The 24,043-nt window shown below is 54.0% G+C and overlaps 1 protein-coding gene across 12 annotated transcripts in view; it reads left to right on the forward strand.

Moving 5' to 3' along the window:
• The window catches only part of UNC13B (unc-13 homolog B), a 159,603-nt gene extending 135,862 nt beyond the window's left edge, over positions 1–23,741 (forward strand). For 7 of the 12 annotated variants that reach the window (XM_079994627.1, XM_079994632.1, XM_079994635.1 and 4 more), the window contains 14 exons: positions 2,278–2,374; positions 3,064–3,207; positions 3,427–3,504; positions 4,422–4,499; positions 5,251–5,436; positions 10,045–10,133; positions 11,168–11,311; positions 11,728–11,851; positions 15,369–15,425; positions 16,473–16,553; positions 18,549–18,696; positions 21,873–21,965; positions 22,531–22,690; positions 23,071–23,741. In XM_079994627.1, the coding sequence (XP_079850753.1) occupies positions 2,278–2,374; positions 3,064–3,207; positions 3,427–3,504; positions 4,422–4,499; positions 5,251–5,436; positions 10,045–10,133; positions 11,168–11,311; positions 11,728–11,851; positions 15,369–15,425; positions 16,473–16,553; positions 18,549–18,696; positions 21,873–21,965; positions 22,531–22,690; positions 23,071–23,356 (1,765 nt within the window). In that variant the 3' untranslated portion in view covers positions 23,357–23,741. The remainder of the gene's footprint in view (positions 1–2,277; positions 2,375–3,063; positions 3,208–3,426; positions 3,505–4,421; positions 4,500–5,250; positions 5,437–10,044; positions 10,134–11,167; positions 11,312–11,727; positions 11,852–15,368; positions 15,426–16,472; positions 16,554–18,548; positions 18,697–21,872; positions 21,966–22,530; positions 22,691–23,070) is intronic. The other 5 variants (XM_079994636.1, XM_079994630.1, XM_079994631.1 and 2 more) reach the window with 2 other exon arrangements.
• The last annotated feature ends 302 nt before the right edge of the window (positions 23,742–24,043 follow it).

Here is a 24,043-nt window from a genome sequence, read left to right on the forward strand (position 1 = left end):
GTCAGGGATTCTTCACTGTGATTCCTGCATTGCCGTGGGTTTGCCTAGATGCTCCTTGGGTGTCCCTTCCAAGTCTGCAAATCCATGACTCTATGATTACAGCACTTGAGCAACTCTCAAGATGCTTACGCTTTTTCCCAAGGTGTCAGAGATTCCCCAGCCTTCCTTCTTACCCTCCAGCAGGCCTTGCGCTCCTCCATGAAGACTCCCTGGCCTCTCCCAGCTCTCTGTCTGGAGGTTTCCAGCTGCCTCTGCCATGGGAGTCTCCAGCCCCCTGCTGGCCTCATGTGGCTCTTCCTGTCCACTCTGGATGGGACTCTTGCATTGTTTGAGGGCTGCTGGTTCTGGGTCCTAAACATGGCTCAAGTGCCTCCCAGGCACTGCACAAGCATCTTTGCCCTGTGGGCAAAATAGCTCTGCCAGAGCAGGCTCTGCTCCCAGTCCCCAGTCCCAGTCCTGAAGATGTCATTGCTTGAGTGTCCTTGCTAGACAGAGATGGGCAATGTCCTTAGACAAGGCTGCCCTCCTGAGTGAGGGCGAGGGGGGAGTCACAGGTACCATATTCTGGCGCTCTGGAAACATAGGTTTACTACTGCCATCAGCACATGTTAAAGGGGTGCATAGAAGGTCTCAACAGGAGACTTCGCTGTGCCTCAGAATTTTGGGGGCGTGTTTGTCTCATAGCCCCAATACGGGGTGCCTAATTCCTGGACCACTTTTGTGTGCAATCAAATTTCTCAGATTCTTGTGAAATGTCTCAACTGCAAAATACCCTGCCGTGTGTGCATTCAAACAGAGCTTTGTGGTGCTTGCAACTTGCTTGCAACTTGCTGGCTGCGGTGCGGTTGGGCCGATGCCAGCTTTTTAACACCATGCCAATTACAATTCCCAGCATCGGGTAGGCTGTGCCTTTCTATTCTGAAGTGTGAAGGGTTATTTCAGGCTTCCCAGCATGCTCTGGGCTTTGCTCTCGCTCCCTCCGTAGTGTCTCTCACTTTCTTTGCAAATTTAAGCACCCCATAATTAGCGCCATTTGTATAAACTCAGCTGCGGGTTTGGAGAGGGCCTTAATTGGCTGCGAAGATCGCACAATGTGCCGCTTTGTTGACTCCCCTTCCCTTGTTTGCAAGCACCTTGTGTTTCAGCCGCGTTTCTAGACAGAGGCGGGCTCTGGCTCCGCACGAACACAAGCAGGCAGACAACGGCCTCGCAGCGCCAGGCGGGTGTTTCTGTTCTTCTGGGGACGAAGAGCCCCCTGGCCTCTTCCGTGGCTTGTTCTGCCTCCGGGGCCTGAAGATGCCTCTTCTCTGGCTGCTGTCGGAACTTCAGGCAGTCCCGGTTGACAAAGAACCGGTCCTGAAAAGCAGTGCCTGGACTGGGAGGGGTGAGGAGCAGCCCAGGGCAATCCAGCCCATGTGAACAGAGTTTGGGGTGATTTTGGGTCTGGGCAGGCGGGAGGGGGAGGCTGTGCCTTCCCTCGACTGCTTTCCATAGCAGTGTCATCTGCCGCAAGAAGACACACAAACACAAGCTTGGGAGAGAAGCCATCTACTTGACATGCACCTAAACAGAAAGATTCAGTCATCCAGCATTTAGGTAAAACGAGTGAAGCAACCCGAAGGCCAGTCACTCTGTTCTCCACCCTTGGACGGAATAATGGCAAGCTGTCCTTCTTTCTCTGAAAGAGATTCTGCCTCGGGAGAGAGACCTCTCGCTGCATCAGCTCTTATTAGGGTATAAATGGAGACATAAATGGAGACCAATTTCCCCCCAACTGGTCTTTTGTCTGCCTCGCCATAACTTTCTGCAGTCTGCAGCTCTGTCACTTTCCCAATATCCCATCTCTTACATCGATTCTGGGCCTCTGGGGATGCTGTGATAGCCTTGGCTGTGGCAAAGAAGACGTGCAGTCAGTGTTTCAGAAATACCTGGGACATGTGAGGCACACTCAGAATGCCCACAGCCCAAGGGGCCACATCCAGACCTCGGGTCCCTGCCCCCTTCCTTGGGTGTTTCGTCAAGAGCAGGATTCTCCCTTCATTCACTGGAAGTCATGCAAATCCCTGTAATTTCATTCCCTGCGGTTTGCAGTGCTACAAGGCAGAGGACATGAAACAAAGGAGGGAGGGGGAAAGGGGGGGCAAGGGCCTGTGAATATTCTGTCTCCTTCCAATGCTGGGGTGCAGTTTTGGGTGAGTTTGGCCCCAGAGCGGCTGGCTGGTGGGGAAGGGCTTTGCCATCTCAAATGACGTGGGCTTCCTTCCCTCCCCAACGCAGGTGGTTTGAGCAGTTTGTGATGCAGTGGCTGGATGAGAATGAAGACGTGTCCCTGGAATTTTTGCATGGAGCTCTGGAGAGAGATAAGAAGGATGGGGTAAGGTTTTGGAACACAGAAATAAAGTAAATCACCAAACCGCCAATTCTAGCATGTGGGGACCACCTAAATTGTATAATTTGGTATTTGAATGATTGGTATTATGAATTGTATTATAATTTGGCATTGATATAATGAGGCTATTCTTGGATTATTGGACAGTGGTGCTGTCGTCCAATGTTTGAATTGTTGTATGGCTTGTGCGTTTTGCCGCCCTTCTGTGTATAAACTTAATAAATATGAAGCCAACGGGTATCCTTCAGGATTGTGGAAAGCTTGGTAGAAAACAGAAAAGTGTTCCATTAGTTCAGTAAGTGAGCAACTATTTGTTCTATTCATTTATTTCATAACGTATATACACTGCTTGATTGTAAAAACGAAGCAAAACCTCAAAGCAGTTTACCAAAACGTAAAACAAGAAAACCCAGAAAAAAAATACAAAACATACAAAAAGTTAAAATGCTAATGCAGATTAAAATTCACATGGTAAAAGGCTTGCATGAACTCAAAGGCACCAGGTAGAATCACAGAATCGTGGAGTTAGAAGAGACCCCGAGGGTCCTCAAGTCCGACCCCCGCAACGCAGGAATCTTTTGCCCTGCATTGACACTCAAGCCCATGCCCCTGAAATTAAGATTCTTGAGCTATCCTGCCTTTCTTCACCCTGCGTGTTTCTTGTTTGCGTTCAGTTCCAGCAGACATCTGAGCATGCTCTTTTCTCCTGCTCGGTGGTGGATGTCTTCACCCAGCTCAACCAGAGTTTTGAAATCATCAAGAAGCTGGAATGCCCCGACCCGGCCATCCTGGCCTGCTACATGCGGCGCTTTGCCAAGGTGATGCCTCTCCTCCCACGGGATCTCTAGGAGCCTCGTTCTCCGGGGGGAAAGGGGTGCAATTATCATCACAGTCAACAGCAGCATTTGTTAGTGGCTTTTTGCCAAAACGAAACCTCAGGGCGACTTAACCAGATGAAATTCAGCTGTGACAAACCATTAAATGTTTCTGTTGCGCCGCTCAGAACGAGGCAGGTAACCTTTCTGGTCTCCTTGCAGACCATCGGGAAGGTGCTGATGCAGTACGCAGACATCGTCTCCCGGAGTTTCCAGGCCTACTGCTCTAAGGAGAAAGTGGTGAGTCCTTCTGCCTGGCTGGGATGGGGAACGCAGAGGACAAACGGGGAGAAGACGTGTCCCTCTCTTCTTAGCCATATCCTCAAGGCCAGGTGCCCTTGGACAGATAGCTGCCCAAGACCTTGTTGCAAAGATGCCTCTGATACCAACTTAGTGTGGAGCTAGCATGCAGGCCCCTTGCTTAATTTGCAAGATTTGTTGACTGTGTGTGTGTGTGTGTGTGTGTGTGTGTGTGTGTGTGTGTGTGTTGATTGCCAGAAGCCACCCAGAGTGGCTGTGGCAACCCAGTCAGGTGGGTGGCATTTAAATATTAAAATTGTTGTCTGTAGACCAATGGGCGTTCTTGGAATGCACTTTTTGCAGCCTGTTTCTCAAGGCAGGAAGTGCCTCGTAACCCTTTTCTGCTGCTTAGGAGTGGAAATTTGCTCAGCCTTAGCTCACAGAAGGGGCACAAAATGAGAGGCGCTTCCCGTCCCCGAACATTGTACTTGTTCGTTCATTGGTTCCCCGGGAGCTGGTGCTCTTTCTGCCTTGACAAAGTGTTCCCTCTGACTTCCTCCAACTCCTGATAGTGATGGGAGGGCATCAGGTCCTGGGGCGCGGGGGCGGGCATGGCACTCCAGCCATCTCACTTGTTTCTCACTCCAAGACTCTCTGCCAGTTGGGCTTCCAGCTCCAAACATCAACTGGGCTTCTCGGAAACTGGCGGGGAGAGAGAGATCTGTTCACTTCCTGCTGGCTGGGCTATTGAATTTGCAGAACTCACTTCCTGCCTAAGGAAGAAAGGTCTTCCTCCATCCATCCCTGGCCTTCTCACCTGTATCTGGCCTGAAGGCTTTGCGCAGAGAGAGTCAGTGGCCTTCGCATTTATCTGTCTCACTAGTAACCTGTCTTTGGTGTTTCCTCCTTCTGCTCAGCCCTGCATCCTGATGAACAACATCCAGCAGCTGAGGGTGCAGCTGGAGAAGATGTTTGAAGCCATGGGGGCCAAGGAGGTGAGAGCTCGGAGGAGCCCTTCTGAGCGTGGGGCTCAGCACTGCCTCGTCAGCTGGTCGGGGATTGGATTTTGTGGTTGGGGAAATGGGTAGCTTGCAGGCCTGCCCCTGCTTGCATCATGCACCACCAAGAGTCAGAGTGGTGAACTATAATTCCCACCAGGCCCAGCCTGAAGGCTAATGGTCAGAAGGGGGGGGGGGAGAGATGGACAGACATGTTGGCTACTCCTGTCATAGTCAGAGAAGGAAGGGAAGATGAGATCACGGCCTTCGTTGAACACGTTTCCTAACTCTTGAGTTTCTAAAGGGTTCGTATGGATGTGCTGATTCTTACTTTATAAATGGCCTGAAACATTCACACCATCGGTTTGCCATGTGGCGGCCAACCTGAGTGAAGCTGGGTTGCTGAAAGCTGAGGTGCAAATGTGTAAAGACTTTGCTGAATGAGTCTGGTTTGAAAATGTGCTTCTTCCAAAAGCAAGTTCCAGCTGCTACAATTGGCTTTGGGTCATCCTTCGCAGCTGAACAGACTGTGTGTGCCCTTTCTCATGATTCTGGATGCTTGCTGGGCCTGTGTGGATACAGCTGTGTTGCCTGATGCCTTCCAAGCCTTAAACGCCTGTTGTCCTTAACTGGAGGCAGGATTTCCCTCCTCTATCGCTGATTCAAGCTGTGAGATTTTCTGTAATGCTGTGAGAATGCTTGGTCTAACCTTTGCCTGTCTGTCTCTGTCTTTCCCTTGCTTTCCAAGACTGAGAATGTGGAAGAGAAGGAGAAGGAGAAGGAGAAAGACCAGGATCAAAATCAGAATCAGGATGAGACTCAGAATCAGGATGAGAATCAGGAACAGAATCAGGAACAGGAAAAGGAAAAGGATCAGAATCAGGAACAGAATCAGAATCAGAATCAGAATCCTGAACCGAGGAATCCTAAGGCTGTTAGAATCCATATTGCTTACTCTTGGCCTTAAGACACTTCCTCCTTAGCTGTGATTTCCTAGATCAGAGCTTTCTAGACTGTGTGTCGCGACACTCTAGTGTGTCGGCTGCAGAATGTAGGTGTGTGGTGCGAATGCTCCCTGCACTCCTCCCAGGGCTGGAAAGGGGTTAGTTCAATCTCCGATTTGCTTGTAAAACTGAATTCCTGTGTCATGAAATGATGCCTGTCTAAAAAGTGTGTCACCAACATGGAAAGTTTGGAAAGCTCTGCCCTAGATCCTGAATAGATGTAGGCTCTGCACGTGGCAGGGAACTCCATGGTGGCAGCATGGCATAGGGTGGCTTCTCCCTGGCAGCATGTCAGGAAGCAGCTCAGAGCTGTGCAAAATATCCTTAGGAAAAAGCATGGAATGGGAAGTGATGGCAGAGGCTATTGGTTGGTGCGGAGAACAGACCCAGGCTGCCTTGGGCAAAGTGTTGCCATCCATCGGGTCTCTCTTGCTCCCTCTGGCCAACTTTGGTCTCCAGCACTGCTGCTAGGAAGAGGCCTTGGTGTCCCTGAAGTGCCTTAAGCGGTTTCCCCCTGGTGCCTCCATTCCGAGTTCTGCTCCGTGCAGATTCTCAGTCCCTCTTGCCTTAGCCTGTGTGCCGTGCAGGGACTCTGAATGCTGTTCCTCAGCCTGGCTAGTGAGTGTCGGCCACTGAGATAATGTAGCTCTCCCGCTTTTGGATTTAGTCAGCTGAACAAATAGCTAGAAACATTTGCTGCTCGTTTTAGTGCAGAGCTTCACCCTTCCCTCTCCGAAGCCTTTCCCCTTCCCAGCTTATCTAGAGTTTCCCATGAGTCACCTGCTGCTTTTTCTCTAGGTCTTCTGCAGCGGGAAGGCTTGCCAAATGAAAGCAAATCCTACACTTACAGGAACTTGCCTTCCAGGAATTCGTGTAGTCATAGTCATTGGTGGCCTTACCTAGCCTGTCATGTGTGAGTGTGTTGACCCTTTCGTTGTGAGTCTCCATGCAGTTGAGACTGGGGGAACATGGGAATCGCCTGCTGGATCAGACCAATGGCCCAATTGGTCCAGCATCCATGGACCTCCATCAGGCATTTCCCAGGTTTTTGCAGGGGGTGGGTGGACAGGAGAATGGAGGGCGGGGACTGGGCCATCTGCCTGCCTGCCTGTCTCTTTCTGAACTTATCCACATTTTCCTTTCCTCCACACTTTTCAGGCACTGTCTGCATTTTAAAGTTTTATGTCTGAGCACTTTTTTTTCTTGCTCCAGAGCAGCCATAGGCAAACTCAGCCCTCCAGATATTTTGGAACTACAGCTCCCATCATCCCTAGCTAACAGGACCAGTGGTCAAGGATGATGGGAGTTGTAGTCCCAAAACATCTGGAGGGCCAAGTTTCCCTATGCCTGCTCCAGAGGTTTCCACATGAAAACTCGCTCTTTACTGCTGAATTGGAGCAAACGGCAATGCACGGAAGCACCCACTTGCCGCTCCTTGCGTTTCATCTTTAAAGAGGAGGTTTTCACGAGGAATGCTCCAGGGTGAAAGAAAAAGCAATCTGGGTTTTAAAGTGCAGATTCATGCCTAGAAAATGCCAGGCAAAAGGTAAGTGTGGATCAGTCCTTACTTTCTCTTGTTTTCCTGCCGAATGAACACTGGACTGTGTTAAGCTGTAAGAGCCATCAATAAATAGTATTATTTACAATAAGCACATAGTTTAACCATGGTTTGTTCAACAAGCCACAGGTTGTCTCACAGTTGAGCAGAGAAGTCAGGACTTCTTTCCAGAGCCGCCTTTGTTTCCCAGATGCCCTTGCCTCCAGACTCTGTTGCTTAGCACATGCCCAGCGTGGGATGGGCAAACCATAGTCGGTAAGACACTTGGTTTCAGACATAACATAAAACCATAGTTAAAACATGGTTCGTGAGCCATTTACAAACTACAGGGTTTGGACATTCAGAGAAGCCGCACTTTGGCTAGGCAAGCCATGGTTTAGTGTTAGATGTGTTTCATTCACACAACCACGTCATCCCACAACAACCACATCCCCAGCAGTGTAAGAGCAGGTGGGGTGTTGAGACCAGCCTAAAGCAGAGCTAATGTTCATCCTCCCTGACTTGAGCCAGCGGGGCTGAAGCTGGCTGAGTTGAGAGATATTTAATGTTATGTTATTAAGTAAATTCAATAAAATTCAAGAGAGAGAGAGAGATGATCTCCCTGGCTGCCCGCCTGCATCTTGCTATGGGCTATACCTGTGGAGTAGGAAGAAAGATGCTGGGGCCGGGAGGGAGGGAATCTCGCTCTTGGCTGCGCTTGCCCAGTGCCTGCCTGTTCCTGGGCAGCGTGACTCATGCCAGGGGGCCAGCCGTTCCCTCGGCGCTCACACAGTAATGAGACCGGCTCCCTTAATAAGGCACGACACACACCAGCTTCAGCTGGTTGAATCCTGAGAAGCTTTTTTAAGCAGCCAGCTCTGCGTGCTCCCTCCTCCTCCTCCTCCTCCTCCTCCTCCTCCTCCTCCTCCTCCCGGGAAAAGGGAGAGTTTGCCTTCTGCCGCAGGGTCACAGCCCAGTTTCCTATGCCAGCTGGGACGAGGAGGAGGGGGGGAGGTGTGGGGCTCCCACCTGACTCAGTCCTGAGATGCACTCCCATTCCAGGGCAGGTGAGAAGTCTCCAAAGCCCCAGCATCAACAGGGCATTCGCTTGTGTGTGATCTTGGGGCTCTGTGATGTGAAGCTCTCTAATAGCTGCTGATTTAAACAGAGGTCCTTAATTTGCCCCAGTGGGCAAGAGGGTTGTGGTGTCATCTGACCAGAGGCTGAAACCCATTGGCAAAATTTATCCGAAGTACATTGGCAGGAAAGCAGTGAAAGCGTTTCAGTTGTGGGAGGAAACACATCAGGTTATAATGATTGCACGCGGAAATAAAGTGCGAATTTAGGATTAAAGCATTGGGTGAGGTGGCTGTTAAATGCAATAATTGTGGCCAAATTATTATTATTATTATTATTATTATTATTATTCTAAACTCTACTTTGAAATTTGTCCAAGCAAGTCCAATGCTCTCATGGGCTCAGGTAAAGGTGACCAGAAATCAGCTTCCCTTTTTCTTGGGGGGCAAGGAACACGCTCCCTCCCGGGGTCTTATCCGAGAGCTCTGAGCCCCGAAAAGCATCCTCCTCCTTCCCACTATGGTCCATGGAGACACAGTTTGGCCACGGCCTCATTGCCATGGCAACCCCTTGTCTGTCTCCCCCTCCGTTCGGAATCCGGCAGCTCTGCCCTCCTTCGTAGCTGGAGACAGGCAGGCTGTTGGTGAGCTGCTCTTCACACCCAGGGCTTTTATTCCATAGCTCTGGAGGCCTCGACTTCAGAAGCCTTAGGCTCTCGTAAACAGTCTCTGAAAACAAGAGCAAACCCACATTGTCGCTTAGGGAAGCAGAATCAGAGAGTAGGATGAAACACTATTAAAGGCTGATTGGGAATAGTTTGCAGATTATACGAAGAACTATCATAAACAGGTTAAATTGCTAGCAGGTTTGGAGAAAATTCAATAGTAAAAGTTACATTGAGAATAAGATGGGGGAAGGAAGGTATGGTTTGATTGTAATATTCAGCAATAATTGTTATATGGAGGAAACCATGGAAGGGTGAAAGGGAAGCCAATGTTTAATGTATTGTAGGGACATTACATATATAAAAAAATAGAAGTTTTTGTGGGCAGGCGTCTCTCAGGGGTGCAATAGGCAGAGGCCAGGGGTGAACTATTGGGGGTCCCTTTTGTTGCTGCAACGCCCTGTCTCCACAGATGGGCTCCTGTCTCTGTCCCCACCCTGCCTGGAATATAATGGAAAGTCAGAACAAGTGTACTTAAAATGATAATCCCTGAGAAAGAACTGACAGCACATCTGTTGAGAGAGACACTCCAAACCAGCTTGAAAAGGTTCTTGTTTTTAATGGCAGTCGTTGGCCCAGAGCTCAGAAACCAGCAATGCCTACAGGTAGCTAAGGAATCTCTCTTGCCAAAGGCTCTGGCAGGGTGGCTGAGTGGAATTTGGCGTGTTTGCAGCATGGAAGGGAGCAGAGACAGGCAGCGTCTCCCTTCTGCTGCCTTCTAGATGGGCTTCCACCCATTGCTGTTGGATCTGGGGGTGCCTTCCCGTTTCTTTCCCCTCTCAATTCTCCCGTGAATGTGCGTAGCCCTGAGTTGGGACCTAAGTCTTGTGTTTGCCACACAGGTTGGCGCCAAGAGAGTCTTGCCGGCTTGGCTCGGCAGGTCTGGACTGTCCTCAACTCTGCAGTTGCTGGGGGACAGAGAGATGTGGCCTCGTGGACGGTCTTTCGCTTGCTACGTCCTTCGCCAGGCAGGGCTTTCTGATGCCAGTCAGATGTTGCTAGAAGCGGGAAAACTTTTGGAGCCACCAGGCGCTGCTGCAGAGTTGCTTGCTCCTAGTTCCTAGCGCCAGCGTAGTACCGACAGACTGACGCACCCTCCTAGCCAACCGGCCGTTGATCTAGAACTCTGTGTCCCAATGGAGGCAGTGGGCACAGATGCTCTTGACGCTTCTCACTTCCCTTCCTTCCTCCTGCCCACAGCTGGATCCAGAAGCCAGCGACTCTCTCAAGGAGCTGCAGGTGAAGCTGAACAACGTGCTGGATGAGCTCAGTGCTGTGTTTGGGAACAGGTGGGTGCCAGCAGCCCAGGGGTTGCGGTGGGAGATGGCCTTCCTTCTGTGTCTGCTTCACGAGATGGAAAAAGAGGCCTGGCGTTTGCTCCTTTCCCCTTTGTTAATCCTCAAATCCTCACGTACGAAAGCAGCCGAAGAACCGAGAAACGTTTACGCACTTCTCGCTTGGCTCAAAGTGAAATAGTCTCTGAACTGTGAAATCTGCCGCGAGTTCATATTCTTGGGATCCTGTCGGTGCCAGATTTTGCTTGCCGGCTCATTGACCGAGTGCAATTTCTCTCTTAACATTCAGAGGGCGATATGGCGGCTTTAGCAAGCGGCAGCTGCATTAAGGGAGAGAAAGTGCTCTCTCTCAGTGCAGCTCTGCTATCAGCGCACAAGCGCTTAGTCAGGGCTGGGAGATAAGGGCATTCCTTGTGCTCTCCTCAATATTGACAAGGCAAAGTCGGGCTCCTCCTCTGGAATACAGAATCAAAACTGATCACAAGTTCTAGGGGCCCAGCCAAAAATTTTAAGGGTAGGGTAAATCCCTTGCTTGGATTTGGGACACACAAGCCCATCTCTTTGGTCCTGAACTATTTCCTTCTAGTAGTGAATGCCCATCTCCTCCGCTGGCAACCAAATATGGGAGGCATTTTAAACTCTGGGGACTTTCCTTGCTTCTCCGGCATTCCCTTGCTCTGCCGGCACAGTGGGAAGGAGAGTTAGAAGCATCCTGGCCTGGCTTCCTTTCCAGGATAACCACGTATCCTCCCTCCGTCCCTCCTCCTGAGAAGTGCAAGGGGGGGGAGAGGCGAGAGCTTGAATTTCTGGGAGCATAAATCCCCCGACCCGAGAGCTGCCCGAGGTGAGGTGGTCCAGGCTCATGTTAGGGGGCTGCTGAGCGCTGTGCTTTGAGGGCTCGCCCTGTTTTCCTTCATGCACAGGCAGACTTTGCCCACAAGCAGGTGGCACCAGCCTGCAAGGGAGGGAGGTGCCCGTAAGTGCCGCGTTGCCGCGCCCAGAGTGATCTTGTCCCTTCTCGCCTCTAGTTTCCAGGCACGGATCGACGATTGCGTCAAGCAGATGTCGGATATCCTCTGCCAGGTGAAAGGGCCGGGGAATGCCCCTCCGAATGTGGTGGCCCAAGATGCAGACAACGTCCTCAGGCCCTTGATGGACTTCCTGGATGGAAAGTAAGGGCACCAGGCGGATCCGCACCAGATTTAGAGGGTTTGCGCAGGCCTCTTGGGGGCCGTCTATGAAGAGCAACCTCAGCTTGAGCCCAGGGCTGGGAAATGGAGGGGGCTGCTTCTGTTTCTCTGTCAGTCCCAGCTGAGGTAGAAGGACTTTTAAAGCGGCCCAGAGTGAATTACAAAAGCTCCCCTAAGAGCTGGAAGTAGCAATAGCAGTTGGCCTGGCCACACCTCAAGGCATGGCCACAGCTGCTGGTTGTGTCCAGCCAAGGGAGTTGGCCGGAGAAGACCAAATGCAGGCTGGATGGACCTTTGGTTCTGGCCAGGCACTTGTGGCCACCGGGGAAAAGTCAGGGATCCCTTTTTCCAGCTGAGGTCCTCTTGCTTGAGCCTAACCCTCTGCTCTCCCCCTGCAGCCTGACGCTCTTTGCGGACGTCTGTGAGAAGACGGTGCTGAAGCGGGTGCTGAAGGATCTCTGGAGGGTGGTCATGAACACGCTGGAGAAGATCATCGTGCTGCCTCCCCTCTCGGACAACACGGTAATCCTCTTCCCTCGCTCCTTTGCCCCAAGGAGGTCAAGAGAAGAGGCAGCAACTGTCCAAGTCACAACTCAAAGAGCCTCCTGGCCAGGTGGGGGGTTGAGCCCTGATCTCTCCCAGGTCCTGGTCTGACACTCTAACCACTAGGTCACACTGCCTCTCCTGCCTTTTGCCAATCTTGGCTGCTCTCATTGCTCTTTGCAGTTGTCCCCTTCCTTCACCCCCCCCAACAGCCCCCAAGTGAACAGCGAACAGAGGTGGTACATTTTTAAGTGTAAGCAAAAGAGCTGAATGGCTGGGGGGGGGGGGGAGAAGGAGGGGGTCTGAACCAGCCCAGGGGCGTTTGAGCCAGATGGCAAGGAAGGAGCAGGTCTGAGCGTGAGGAGAGGGGGTTCCAGAAGGAGCCGCGTTCAGGCACAGCCAGGGAGGTGGGACCTTCCTTGCCCCGGATGCTTCCTCCTCCAGCCTGTTCCCACCTGGGCTGCCCTGAGTCTGCTTCTGCCCATGCAGAGGGGCAGCAGAAGAGCCGGAGAGCCAGCTTGGAGGCTGGGCTTCTTTAAGGCTGTGAGTGATCAGCGCTCCTGCTGCTGCTTCTGCGTGGGCTTGTGTGGGTTGCCGAAACAGAAGGAGAAGCCCTGCCCGCCTTTGTACGCTTATCGCATGCCCTGCCGCGAAGAGGTTTAAGCGGAGCTGTGAAAATGGCTGGGTCAGGCTGTCTGCGGGGCAGGCCCAGCGGCAGGCGGCAACCAGCCTTTTCAGAAAGAAAGAAGGAAGCGAGACAAGCGGGGGGGGGGGGGCTGGCTGGCTGCAGAAACCCTTTGAAGCTCCCAGGAAGGGGAGGAAAATGGCCCACCAGCCTCTTCTCTGCACAAAGGCCACCCCCCACTCCACGGAACAGAATGGACCCAGAGAGAAACGGGTCCCAATTGCCATGGGCAATGGCAGCAAGTCCCATATTGTGTTCCTCCAAGGAGCCACCCGTTGCCTTCTTGAGTGCAGTGCCAAGGAAAGCCCTCACCCCACTGGTGCAGGGGCTGGAGAGTTGCATGGGGCAGCCAAGACACCTTTCTTTGTGCACCATTCTTTGAAATCTTTCCTCTCTCTTGCCTGGCATGGGAAGGGCAATTTTCGCCCAGCCTTGTAGCAGCCGTTAACAGGAACAAACAGGAACATTTTGCAAAGCCCGTTTTCAGCAGCCCTGTGTCCACGCTGTGCCTGCAGGGAAAGCTTTAAGGGTGATAAGGGAATGGTGCTGCCGCCTGGCCAGAGACCTCTTCCCTCCGGAGGGCAGGGGAGCCTGGCTTGGGTGTGCCTGGTGCTTCTTGGCACAGTCCCAGGAGCAGCCAGGAGCTGGCAGCCGCAGTCGTCAGGAGACGGCTCAGCCAATCGACTCTGGTGCTGTGGAAACTGAGGGATGTCTCCATGCTTGGAGGCCAGAAGCCTGTCAGACTCTGGGTCAGGGGCCGTGGCTGCCAGCTCCCTAGAGCCTGGTGAAATCTTGCGCCCTGGGAAGCACAACTGGCCTGCGGGTGAATGGAAGGCACACATGTCTTTCTGTGGTGCGTTTGCCACGGCGGGAAGAGCTGAGCTGTCCCTCAAGGTCTGCAGTCAGCGATGGTGGCCAAGGGTGGGGGGGGGTTTGCCCTGATCCGCAGGCCCAAAGGAGGAGGGCCTGCACAAGTGGTTTGGTGCAGGGATACCAGAGGAGGTCAAAAACACCAGAGGGATCCATTCTAGCTCTTTATTAGAAGAACAGGCCAATGTACAACACCGACTGCAGAGCCACACTCGGCACAGACCCTGAAGAGGCAAGCGGTCACCACGACTTGTCGGCACCCGGGAAAGCATTTAGGCATCACGTCTTATACAAAAACAGACTATGTAATCTGGCCCAAGGAGCCCAGTTAACTTGCCCCCGGCTTGGAGGCCCCTTCCCAGCTCTCCTCCATCTCTAAGACCAGGGAGTGTGAGAAGCCTTGCATCTCCCCACCAGCGGAACCAAAACTCAGGCTTCCAATCTTCGAAGCAGGTGAACATAAGCGAGCTCATTCTTGCAGCAAATGACAATCAGCCCCAGGGTTATCCGGACTACCAAGGTGGTGTTTGCAGGCCTTCCGGAACATGGTCACCAGTTTGGTTCCACACAGGGTTCCTTCGTGCCTCTGCCCGGCGAGATATTTCTGTTTCTGCAAGAGCTGGCTTCCCAGCTGGCTCTTTGCTGCTCCCAGTTTGATTCTAGGCCGAGGTTGGAGGGGTACATGTGCATGTTCCCTCATATGCGCCTGGCCACAGGGTGTGGGGAGGGAGGGAGGGAGGGAGGGGTTTCTGGTGCAAAGGGGCCTGGAAACACTAAAGCAGAGTGCTGTCAACTGGCCCTTTCCCCACGAGCGCAGCAGACGGGTGGGGAGGAGCTTTCTTTGCTTGGGTCTTGGGTCTTGGTGCTGGAGGAAGAGCCTCGCTTCCCCTGGGGACCTCAAGGGGCCGCCATGACCAAGCCAGCACAACATCCCCAAGGCTGGCTAGTGGCAAGGGCTTCGGAGCCGAGGGGCGATGGTGAGCCGATCAGGGCAGCTTCTACTGGCTTGGAAGGGAAGTTTTCCTCTCCTTTTTTGTTTCTGCTGGAACCTTTGTGCAGAAAATACCCCCAAGTCTGACCATACCAGCCTTGTATCTGATCCTTCCAGCTGAGCCCTGGGTCTCCCTTAGGAGTGAGGGGCTTTAGTGGAAGGAGGAGTATGCAGGTAGCCTCTCAGCCAGGGGTGAGGACCCTCTAGCAGGGGTGTCCAAACTTTTTAAAAGAGGCCAGATTTGATGAGGTGAACATGCGTGAGGGCCCACCAAGTTTGTTGAGCTTTTTTTAGGATTGAAGTTGTTGACCTTTTTTAGGGGGGTAAAATAAACTGAATTAGGCCCCTGAAACAGACTTTGGACTCTCTGCCTTCTTCCTGGACTCTTACCAACACTTCTTCAGACCTGCCTTGGATGTTTCTGCCTGTCTTTGAACCCTGATGATGCCTCTGGGTTGCCCAGATGAAGGGCGGAGGAGGTTGTGTGTGTAGAAGTGCTCGTGCAGTACAATGATAATATTTGCACTCGTTGACCTCTGGCCCAGCCCACTCCTGGGAGGTCACCTAGGTGGGAAAGTAGCCCTGTCTCCACTCCTGCGTATCTTGGAGATTGCCAAGATGGTCGTTTGACGGCCAAGTCGAGATAAGTGGGGCTTCCCCCCGCAAGCGCCTCTCCTTCCGTTGACAAGTCAGCATGTTCCGCTCGAAGCAAAGCCTTTGAGGCCTCCTGGTCCCTCTTCCCTACTGTACTGCTGTGACCCACGAAGGCTGCCCCCCTTCGCCTTGTTTTCCCCCTGAAGCAGCCCTAGTGGGCACCGAAGCAGGCGCTTGCAAGAGGGTCTCCTGCCTTGACCAGGGTCCCGCTGGCTGCCCTTGCCTTATCAGAATCCGGGGTGTAACCTTCTGCTCCTCCTGTCTTCTCTTTCCTCTCTTGCTCGTCATGCCCGCAGGGGACCCCGCTGATATTCAGCGCCGCTAAAGAACTGGGACACTTGTCGAAGCTGAAGGTATTGGGGGGGGGGGTAACTGCTAGCGCATGGCCCTCCGCCTGCCCTGCCTGTGACTGTTGCTGTCTGCTTGTGCGTCCCGCAGAATGCCCTTGGTGTCCCCTTGTGCGTCTTGTCACCGTTGTCATAACCGTGGCCAGTGCCTGAGTCCCTGCCCAGGCGCAAGCTGGGTTTTGCCTTGGCTCTCGGCGCATGATGCTTAACCGCAGGCTGTCACACCGTCTCTCCGCCCGCCATCCCTGCAAGAATGAAGCCCTTGTGCCTCAATGGGGGGCCCTTCCCGACAGCCGGACGAGAGAGAGGGGCTCCGAATGGGCAGGAGCTGCGGGGCTGGGAAGGGGAAGTGGGTGGGCTGGGACTCGGCTGGGATAGCTCAGTTGGCCAAGCATGAGACTCTTTTTTTCATTTTTTCTAATTTTATTTTCCAAATTTATAACAAACATAAAAAGAAAAACATTACAATCTGAAAAAACAAGCAAACAAACATAAATTTATCCTAACTGATAAATTCCCAATTTTGTTATCCTTGTTAGATGACTTCCTCGAATCCCCCTAGCTGAGTTTCCATATAAGTCATTGCAGCAGTTTTCCAATACTACTTTCAGATAAGATTAGCTTAAGCAATTAACATCTTTCTTTCTTTTCATATTAAGCATGAGACGCTCAATCTCCGGGTTGTGGGTTCGAGCCCCACCTTGGGCAAAAGATTCCTGTGTTGCAGGGGGTTGGACTAGATGGCCCCGGGGTCCCTTCCAGGAGACCTTTGTGCCGTGTTTTCTTCCTTGCAGCTGGTGTGTGTGTGTGTTGTCTCCTCCATCGTCTCTCCCATGTGAGCTTGCATAGGTCTCCAGAGACAGGCCTGTGGCTGCATTCCCACTCCCTCTGCTCAGCTCGTCTTTCTGCCGCGTGTCTCTTCATAGGCTTCCCCTTCCGCTGGATCCCTGACCCACCCCTATGCTTGCCTTCCCTTTTGGCTCCTTACCATTTAAGGACTCCTCCCCCACCCCCACCCCGAAACAGCCCTAATCTCGCCATCTACTGTTTCAGGATCACATGGTCAGGGAGGAAACGCGGAGTCTCACCCCAAAGCAGTGTGCGGTGCTGGAACTGGCTCTAGACACCATTAAGGTTAGTGACACACACACACACCCCGCCTCAGTTTCTGAAACACAAACAATGGTGATTTCTGCATTTCAGGGGGTTGGTCTAGATGACCCCTGGGACCCTTCCAGCTCTGCAGTTCTGTGATTCTGTGAATTCCAGGGAGAGCATGAAGCTCAGCAGTTGTTGCTCACCTACCCAGGGGGTGGGGATGTTGGCCAGCGCCAGAACCTCTGGGGCAGAGGGTGGGTCTAAATCAGGTTCCCATGTAAGACATTTTATCTATTAAAAAAGGCAGCAGCAGAACGCATAAAGTTCAGATGTGTCCCAAAACAGCCTGAGACTAGATTCTAAGTAAATTCTGTGTCCAGGGCGGCTGTCTATCAGCTCCGTCTGGTACGCAGGATGAGACCCTCCCTGCCTGCAGACTCTCGCCAGAGTGGTGCATGCTCTGGTTATCTCCCGCTTGGACTACTGCCATGCGCTCTATGTGGGGCTACCTTTGAAGGTGACCCAGAAACTGCAACTAATCCAGAATGCGGCAGCTAGACTGGTGACTGGGAGCGGCTGCCAGGACCATATAACACCGGTCCTGAACGACCAACATTGGCTCCCAGTACGTTTCCGAGCACAATTCAAAGTGTTGGTGCTGAACTTTAAAGCCCTAAACGGCCTCAGCCCAGTATATCTGAAAGAGCGTCTCCACTCCCATCGTCCAGCCCGGACACTGAGGTCCAGCTCCGAGGGCCTTCTGGCAGTTTCCTCGCTGCGAGAAGCAAAACTACAGGGGGCCTTCTTAGTAGTGGCGCCCACCCTGTGGAACGCCCTCCCACCAGATGTCAAGGAAATAAATAACTATCTGACTTTTAGAAGACATCTGAAGGCAAGCCTGTTTAGGGAAGATTTTAATGTTTGATTCTATTTTTAATATTCCGTTGGGAGCCGCCCAGAGTGGCTGGGGAAACCCAGCCAGATGGGCAGGGTGTGAATAATAATAATAATAATAATAATAATAATAATAATAATTTTTTGTTGTTATTATTATTATTTGAGATTGCAGGCCAATTTAAGAGCAATTATTGTTTTAGCTGCTTTCTCAGTCTACAAGGGAGATGGCTGTAAGACAGAGACTGCGCTAGACTTTCTTCTAGCCGAGAGAGAAGCTCTTGCTCCTTCCATCTTCTGGACCACTCGGTTCCAGAGTCTCCTTGGTGGGCTTGGGGGAGAGCCAGTTGGGGGTCCCCACCCCCTGTGGCCAAAGGAGCAGGGCAGGTGGGTCCCTGGGTGGGTCCCTGGCTGCTTCGTCCTTCTGCCTCTGACATGTGTGGGCCAAAAGGGGAGGAAGTTGTCTAGTTTTTGGTGAGAAGGGCCTCGCCCAGAGGCAGTGAGGCCTCCTTCCTTGTAAATCCCACAGGGACTGCAGGAGAAAATGTCGGTAGCGTTGAAGGGCTAGGAAGGGCCCGTTCAGTTCAGGCGGCCACCCTGTCAGGAAAGGGAAAAACTGGGATCCCAGCCTCCAGTTGCGTGTTTGTTCTTTAGTATTTTTTTATTAGAATTTGTGAAAAGGGATACGAAGATTATTATCCAATTTCTTTTTTTTTTAATCAAAACCAAAATGTTAATCTAAGTAAAGACCCAAACCCTAAAGAGAAGAAAGACAAAAACAAATAGAGAGAGAGAGCTCGAGAGAAGGGAGAAGGGAAGAGAAAGAGGAAATAATGAAAGAGAGACAAAGGGAGGAGAAAAGCGGGGTGGAATTAAAGTTAAGAGAACAATGAATTTCTGATTCTTTGTCTGTCAGTTATATATAAATGTTATTTAACTCATCCCCTCTGATGTAACACCCAACAAAACTACTTTCTGTAAACCAAAGATGTCGTTAAGTCATGCTCCTTAATTCATGTTGTGAGCTGCTTGTGATGCTGCCTGGTGGGTCCCTTGGAGTGTTCTGGGATGACAGGGGGATGCCCCCCCCCAAGAACTCCCAGCCATCACCCCCCCCCAACTGCCTCTTTCCCACAGCAATATTTCCACGCCGGGGGAAGCGGCCTGAAGAAGACCTTTCTGGAGAAGAGCTCAGACCTGCAATCTCTGCGCTATGCGCTGTCCCTCTACACGCAAACCACCGACACGCTCATCAAGACCTTCGTGCAGACACAGACGGCACAAGGTGAGGATCCTGCGTGAGTGCGAGACTCATTCAGGCTGGGGGTGGGGAGGCAGCGGAGGCGCCATGGGGCAGGGCTGGGGGGGCCTCCGTGAGGTTGCCTCTTTGTGCCCTTTGTGCCTCTTTGGGCATGTGCTCACCAGAGCAGGTCATGCGCAGCCATGTTCTGGGCACAGTCTGGGGAGTGAGCTCAGCTGAACCCTGGAAAAGCGGAGGAAGAACGCATGCCCACCTTGTCTTCCCTGTTGATGCCCCTGGGGGTAGTTTTGGGTGGTCCCTGCCTGCTGCTCCGTCCCGGCAGAGCCAGCAGTGTGGCCCCTGGAGCTGATTCCCAGGCCCTTGCGCTCTTCTTGTCTGGGACGGGGTCAGCCCCAGTGCACAAGCAACCCAAGAGCCCTTTCTCCCTGGAAACGCCAGAGAAGCAGTGACCTGTCCAAGAGGGGCCCCTCAGTCCAAAGTGGGGGGGGCCTGTCCAAAGGATGGACTCCCTTTGGAGCGCGTGGTGCCTCTGCTGGGGGTAAGAAAGGTGCCAGAGGTCCTTTGATGCTCCCCAGTCTCCTGACGGCGCATGTCTGGCCTCCTTCAGCTCAGCTGGCAGCTGCCTTTGCCTCGTGACTCCCGCCTGGAGGCCGAGGGGAGGGACTGCTGCTGCTTTGACTCGAGGCCGAGTGAAAGGGTGAGAGAGCCAGCCTGGCCCGGCCCAAAGGGGAGCAGGTCACCAGCCCAGGGGTGGAGCTACCCTGTTGCCCTGAAAATAAGACCTCCCCGAACATAAGGCCTCCCCCAAACATAAGGCCTCCCCCAAACATAAGGCCTCCCCGGAATATAAGGCCCCCGAAGCTACCGTGAGGCGTCTGACTCCTCTGGACCGTAGTGGCGGGTGCCGCCGCGCAGCTCACTGTTTGGCCGCAGCACAGCCAGAGCTATTTAGGCCGTGCGAGGTCTCTTTAAATCAGAGAGCCCGTGCCGCGGCCAGGACAAGCTGCCGCCTGCTGCTCGCTCTGCCCTGACGGAGTCTGACTGACTCACAATTAGACAATAAATGTGTACCTTCATGGAAAAATAAGACACCCCCGAAAATAAGACCTAGCGCATCTTTGGGAGCAAAAATTAATATAAGACACTGTCATTGTCGGGGAAACAGGGTAGCTGCTCTGGCACCCAGAGCAGCAGAGACAGGCCAATCTGCGCCCAGGGGCAGCGTGGAGATCCGCCCAGGGGGCTGCGCGGTCAGCTGCCCACAGAGTCCGCCTGGTGGGTGCCAGCCCCACGCTGCTGTTTTGGACAGCACGGCGCCCCGAGCCACCTTGTCACTCCCAGGAGAGACACGTGGCTCGGGCCCACTGCAGGCCAAGCCCCAGAGTAAGTGCCACCCCCCGTGGTGTGCCATTTTGTCACCCCCTCAGGGATGACACCTGGGGTGGGCTGCACCCCCACCCCCCCACTCCCCTTCCTGCGCCCCTGCTCCAGCCCCCCAGGGCTGGGGGGCTCTGCTTCGTTCAGGGGCTGAGAAGTGAGCGATCAGCAAGTGAACTCCGTCTTCACACACCTTCCTCTCCTCCAGAGGACTCGGGGCCGGACGGAGCAAGGCCAGGGTCCAGCTTTCCCTCCTCTCTGAAGCCAGAGCAAGGAGACCCACTCCTTCTTCTCCAACTCGGGCCCCGAAGGCAGGGCTCCAGGGCCCCCCTCGATGCTTAGCCTCCTGTGGAGAGGAGCTCCGTTCCCTCGCCTCCGAGCCCATTCCCACAGCCCCTCCTGCCTTCTCTGCCCCGGTGGGATTCTGCATCGTGATCTCGGCCGGGTGGTAACCAAACTCTTCTCTCTCTCCGTCCTGCCTGCTGCTTGCCCCAGTGCATGGTGGGAAAGGGATTAGGTTTACGGCTAATGAGGATGTCCGTCCTGATAAGGGTACGTTCCAGGCCAATGTTGCCATAACAACATTGGCCGGCTGCAAACCTGCTGTGCTTTGGAGCCCCCCACCCTCACCCCCTGTTGGCCTTTCTCTGCCCCCCACTAGCACCCCCAGGCCTATTCTCCCCTCCTGGATCACTCGCCTTGTAGTATCTTGTGTCGTGCGCCTTGCAGGCTCCCTCCTGGGGGTGGGGAGGTTGCCTGATGGCAGAAGTCTGCAGCTCTGGATGTTCGAACAGCCGTCGTGGCGAGAGAAATAGGGTGCTTCACACTTTGCAAGGTAGAAGGCTCCTCTGAGCATGCACCGAGTGCACTGTAGAGCAGCCACCTGAGATGGTGCTCAATGCTGGACCCAGGCGAACAGTGCGCTTCTTTCGACGCTGTGGTGGACAGTCTGATGAAGGCTTGGCTTTCGGCTGCAGCTCTTTCTGCAAATCTGGAAGAGTCTGTATGGTTAAGATGGGTTCAAGCTCACAGGAGCAGGTGGGGGCTGTGAAAGGCAGGGTGAGGTTGGAGCTTCTCTCTGCTTCGCCTCTGCTCTCCGCACATCCTCCTCCCACCTTACTCAGTTTCATAATCAGCAGGAGCCTTTAAAATGCCGCACCAGACCCAAAGCGCCAGGTGAAGGATGTGCATTGGAAACCCTGCTTTGCGGAGACACAACTGCCACCCCAGAGGGCCTGTTTTAGCCACCTGGCAGCCCCCCACCCCCAAAACACACCCTCTGGCCCTGCCATTGCCTTCATGTTGTGTGTCTGAGAGGACAGTCTCCAGGAACCAAAGTGTTGAGCGTGTGGCAGCTCTGAGCCAGCGCCTCTGCCTGCTTTCGCAGTGCCCACCCACTGTCCCAACTGGGTCCCTTTGGTGCTGAAATGCCTCGAGAGACACACACCTGTCAGCAGTGGGAAGCGTTGCTGAGGAGCGGGAGAGAGAAGCCTCCAGGGGGGCTGTGGATTCGCAGCCAGCAGGGGCTCTTGACTGTGGAACAGCAGCCCCTCCGTGGGGCAAGAGGCAGCCAAGCCCCACTGCCCAGTGCTAGGCTAGTGCTTTGGGCTGGAGGAAAGAGAGCAGCGGTCCAGTCCAAAGAAGATAGCAGAGAACTAGGCTTCAAAACATAAAGGCAGGAGGGAGCTCTCCATTGGGGGAAGAGAGCAGAGGCGTGGGGTGGGAGTCTTTGGGCAGTGGGGAAATGCAGTTGCCTCCCCCCCCCCAGCTCTGGGCACATGCCAATGCCGTCTGTGGCGCTCTTTCTCTTTCTCCGCCCCCAGGCTCAGGAGTGGACGACCCCGTGGGTGAAGTGTCCATTCAGATCGACTTGTACACACACCCCGGCACCGGGGAGCACAAGGTCACGGTGAAAGGTAACCAAACACAACCCCCCCCCCCCCGCTCCTCTGATGGGCTGGCAGCCAGGCCTGGTCTCTTGGGCTGGCAACCCCCGAGACGTCAGCGCAGCCGCTGTGCTGGAGAGTTGGCCATCCAGGCGGGCACTGAGTAAGCCTTTGAGCAGAAGAGGCTGCCCGCCTTGCTCTCCCCCCACAATCGCCCCCAGAGGCTTGAAGGACTGTCACTGACCAGGGCGGGGGGGGGGGGGACTCCCTTTTGGAGCAGCCTTTTGTGGACATGGCTCGGAAACTTGCTCAGCTGATAGGCTTCAGTGCAAATGCTCTGGAGAGGCCAGCTGCCTTGAGGGATAGGCTGAGCTGCCTCCCACGTTGCACAGCCATATACTGGTCCAGGGGCTCCCCAAATGGCAGAAAGAGCTTTTCCCTGGTCAGGACAGGCGTGGGGAAGATGCGTCTGTGGGAGGCCAGCCAGCGGCTGAGGAAGAAGCTCCAATGAGAGTGTGTGCCTTAGCTGGGCAAGAGGGGCTGGGCTTCTGCCAGGGGGTGTGGAGCGGCTGAGCCTCTTTCTCTCCTCCCGCAGTGGTGGCAGCCAACGACCTGAAGTGGCAGACCTCGGGCATGTTCCGCCCCTTCGTGGAGGTGACCATGATTGGGCCACACCAGAGTGACAAGAAGCGGAAATTCACCACCAAGTCGAAGAGCAACAACTGGGCCCCAAAGTACAACGAGACATTCCACTTGTAAGTCCCGTCCTCTCCCCAACTGGGCCAAGAGACGGGCAAGCAGCCCCTCGGCCTGGGAATGCAGGATCAGGCCACGCAGAGGGAGCCTTGCAGGAATCCCACAGCCCTTATCTCCCTCGCCTCCTCGCCTCGCCCCCTGCAAGCAAAGGGCGGCCTTGGCAATATGTGTGCGGTATTTCTTAGGCTTTACCAAAGTGATAAAACTGAGTATGATGAGACGAAGCAAGAGAACTCCTGGCAGGAGCAAGGCTCAGGAGCTCAGGAGGAAGATGCCAACTTCCCTGAGGACTTTTTTCCGCTGGGGTGGGGGGCTCCTGGTCCCGGGACCCCATCTCCCTGCCCGAGTTTTAACGGGGCTTCCCCTCGCTCTCTTGCAGCATCCTGGGGAATGAGGACGGGCCGGACGCCTATGAGCTGCAGGTGTGCGTGAAGGACTACTGCTTTGCCCGCGAAGACCGCGTCCTGGGCATCGCCGTGATGCAGCTCCGGGACGTGGCCGACAAGGGCAGCTGTGCCTGCTGGTGCCCGCTGGGGCGGAGGGTCCACATGGACGACACGGGGCTGACGGTGCTGAGGATCCTCTCGCAAAGGACCAACGATGAAGTGGCCAAGGAGTTCGTCAAGCTGAAGTCGGAGTCGCGCTCCACGGAGGAAGGGAGCTGAGCCCTCCTGCGTTTCCACCCTTCTTGGGTGACCGATGCCAATGGGTGCGGAAAGCGCAGCCGCCGGCTGTCTTGGACCCGGGGAGGAGCCTCGCGTCTCAGTCGGCCCCTTTGCCGGCCGCAGGAGACCTGTCTGGACCCTCAGCAGAAGGCAGAGAGTCGGAGCCAGGGGTGGGGGGGAGGTCTTGGACTTGGGGTTCCTGCCTCCGTCATGGCTGCTCCTCTGGGGTTGGCGCTGCGGAGCAAGGAACGTTATTCTCTTGCGTGGGCAGGAAGACAAAGCCGAGGTGGGCCAGACACTCCTGGCCTGAGGGGGGTTGGGGGGTGTCCACGATCTGCAGAGGAGAGTTCAAGGTGAGCAGTTGCTTGTTCCAGGCTGATTCCTTGCATCCTTTGGGGGGCCAAGCGGTGGGGAGTCCAACCTGTTGGTGAGCCTGAAGCCTTTGCTGGTTTTGGGTGGGCAGGAAAGCCCAAGGTCAGCTGTGTTTTGCCCGGAGCCTGGTTGAGCCTGGGTCTAAGTGGAAGCAGGAGGGGGCTGCAGGAGCTTCGCTGCCCCCTACCCCCCACCCCAGACAAGCACAACACTGACCAAAAATCCCCCCTTTGCCCACCTGAGCACCATCCTCTCTCTCAGGGCCGCCTTATTCTCCATCCTCTTCTGTTTCTGCGCCAAGTCTTTGTCCTGGGA

The sequence above is a fragment of the Podarcis cretensis genome, assembly GCF_951804945.1.
Source record: "Podarcis cretensis genome assembly, chromosome: 11".
NCBI classification, from domain to species: domain Eukaryota; kingdom Metazoa; phylum Chordata; class Lepidosauria; order Squamata; family Lacertidae; genus Podarcis; species Podarcis cretensis.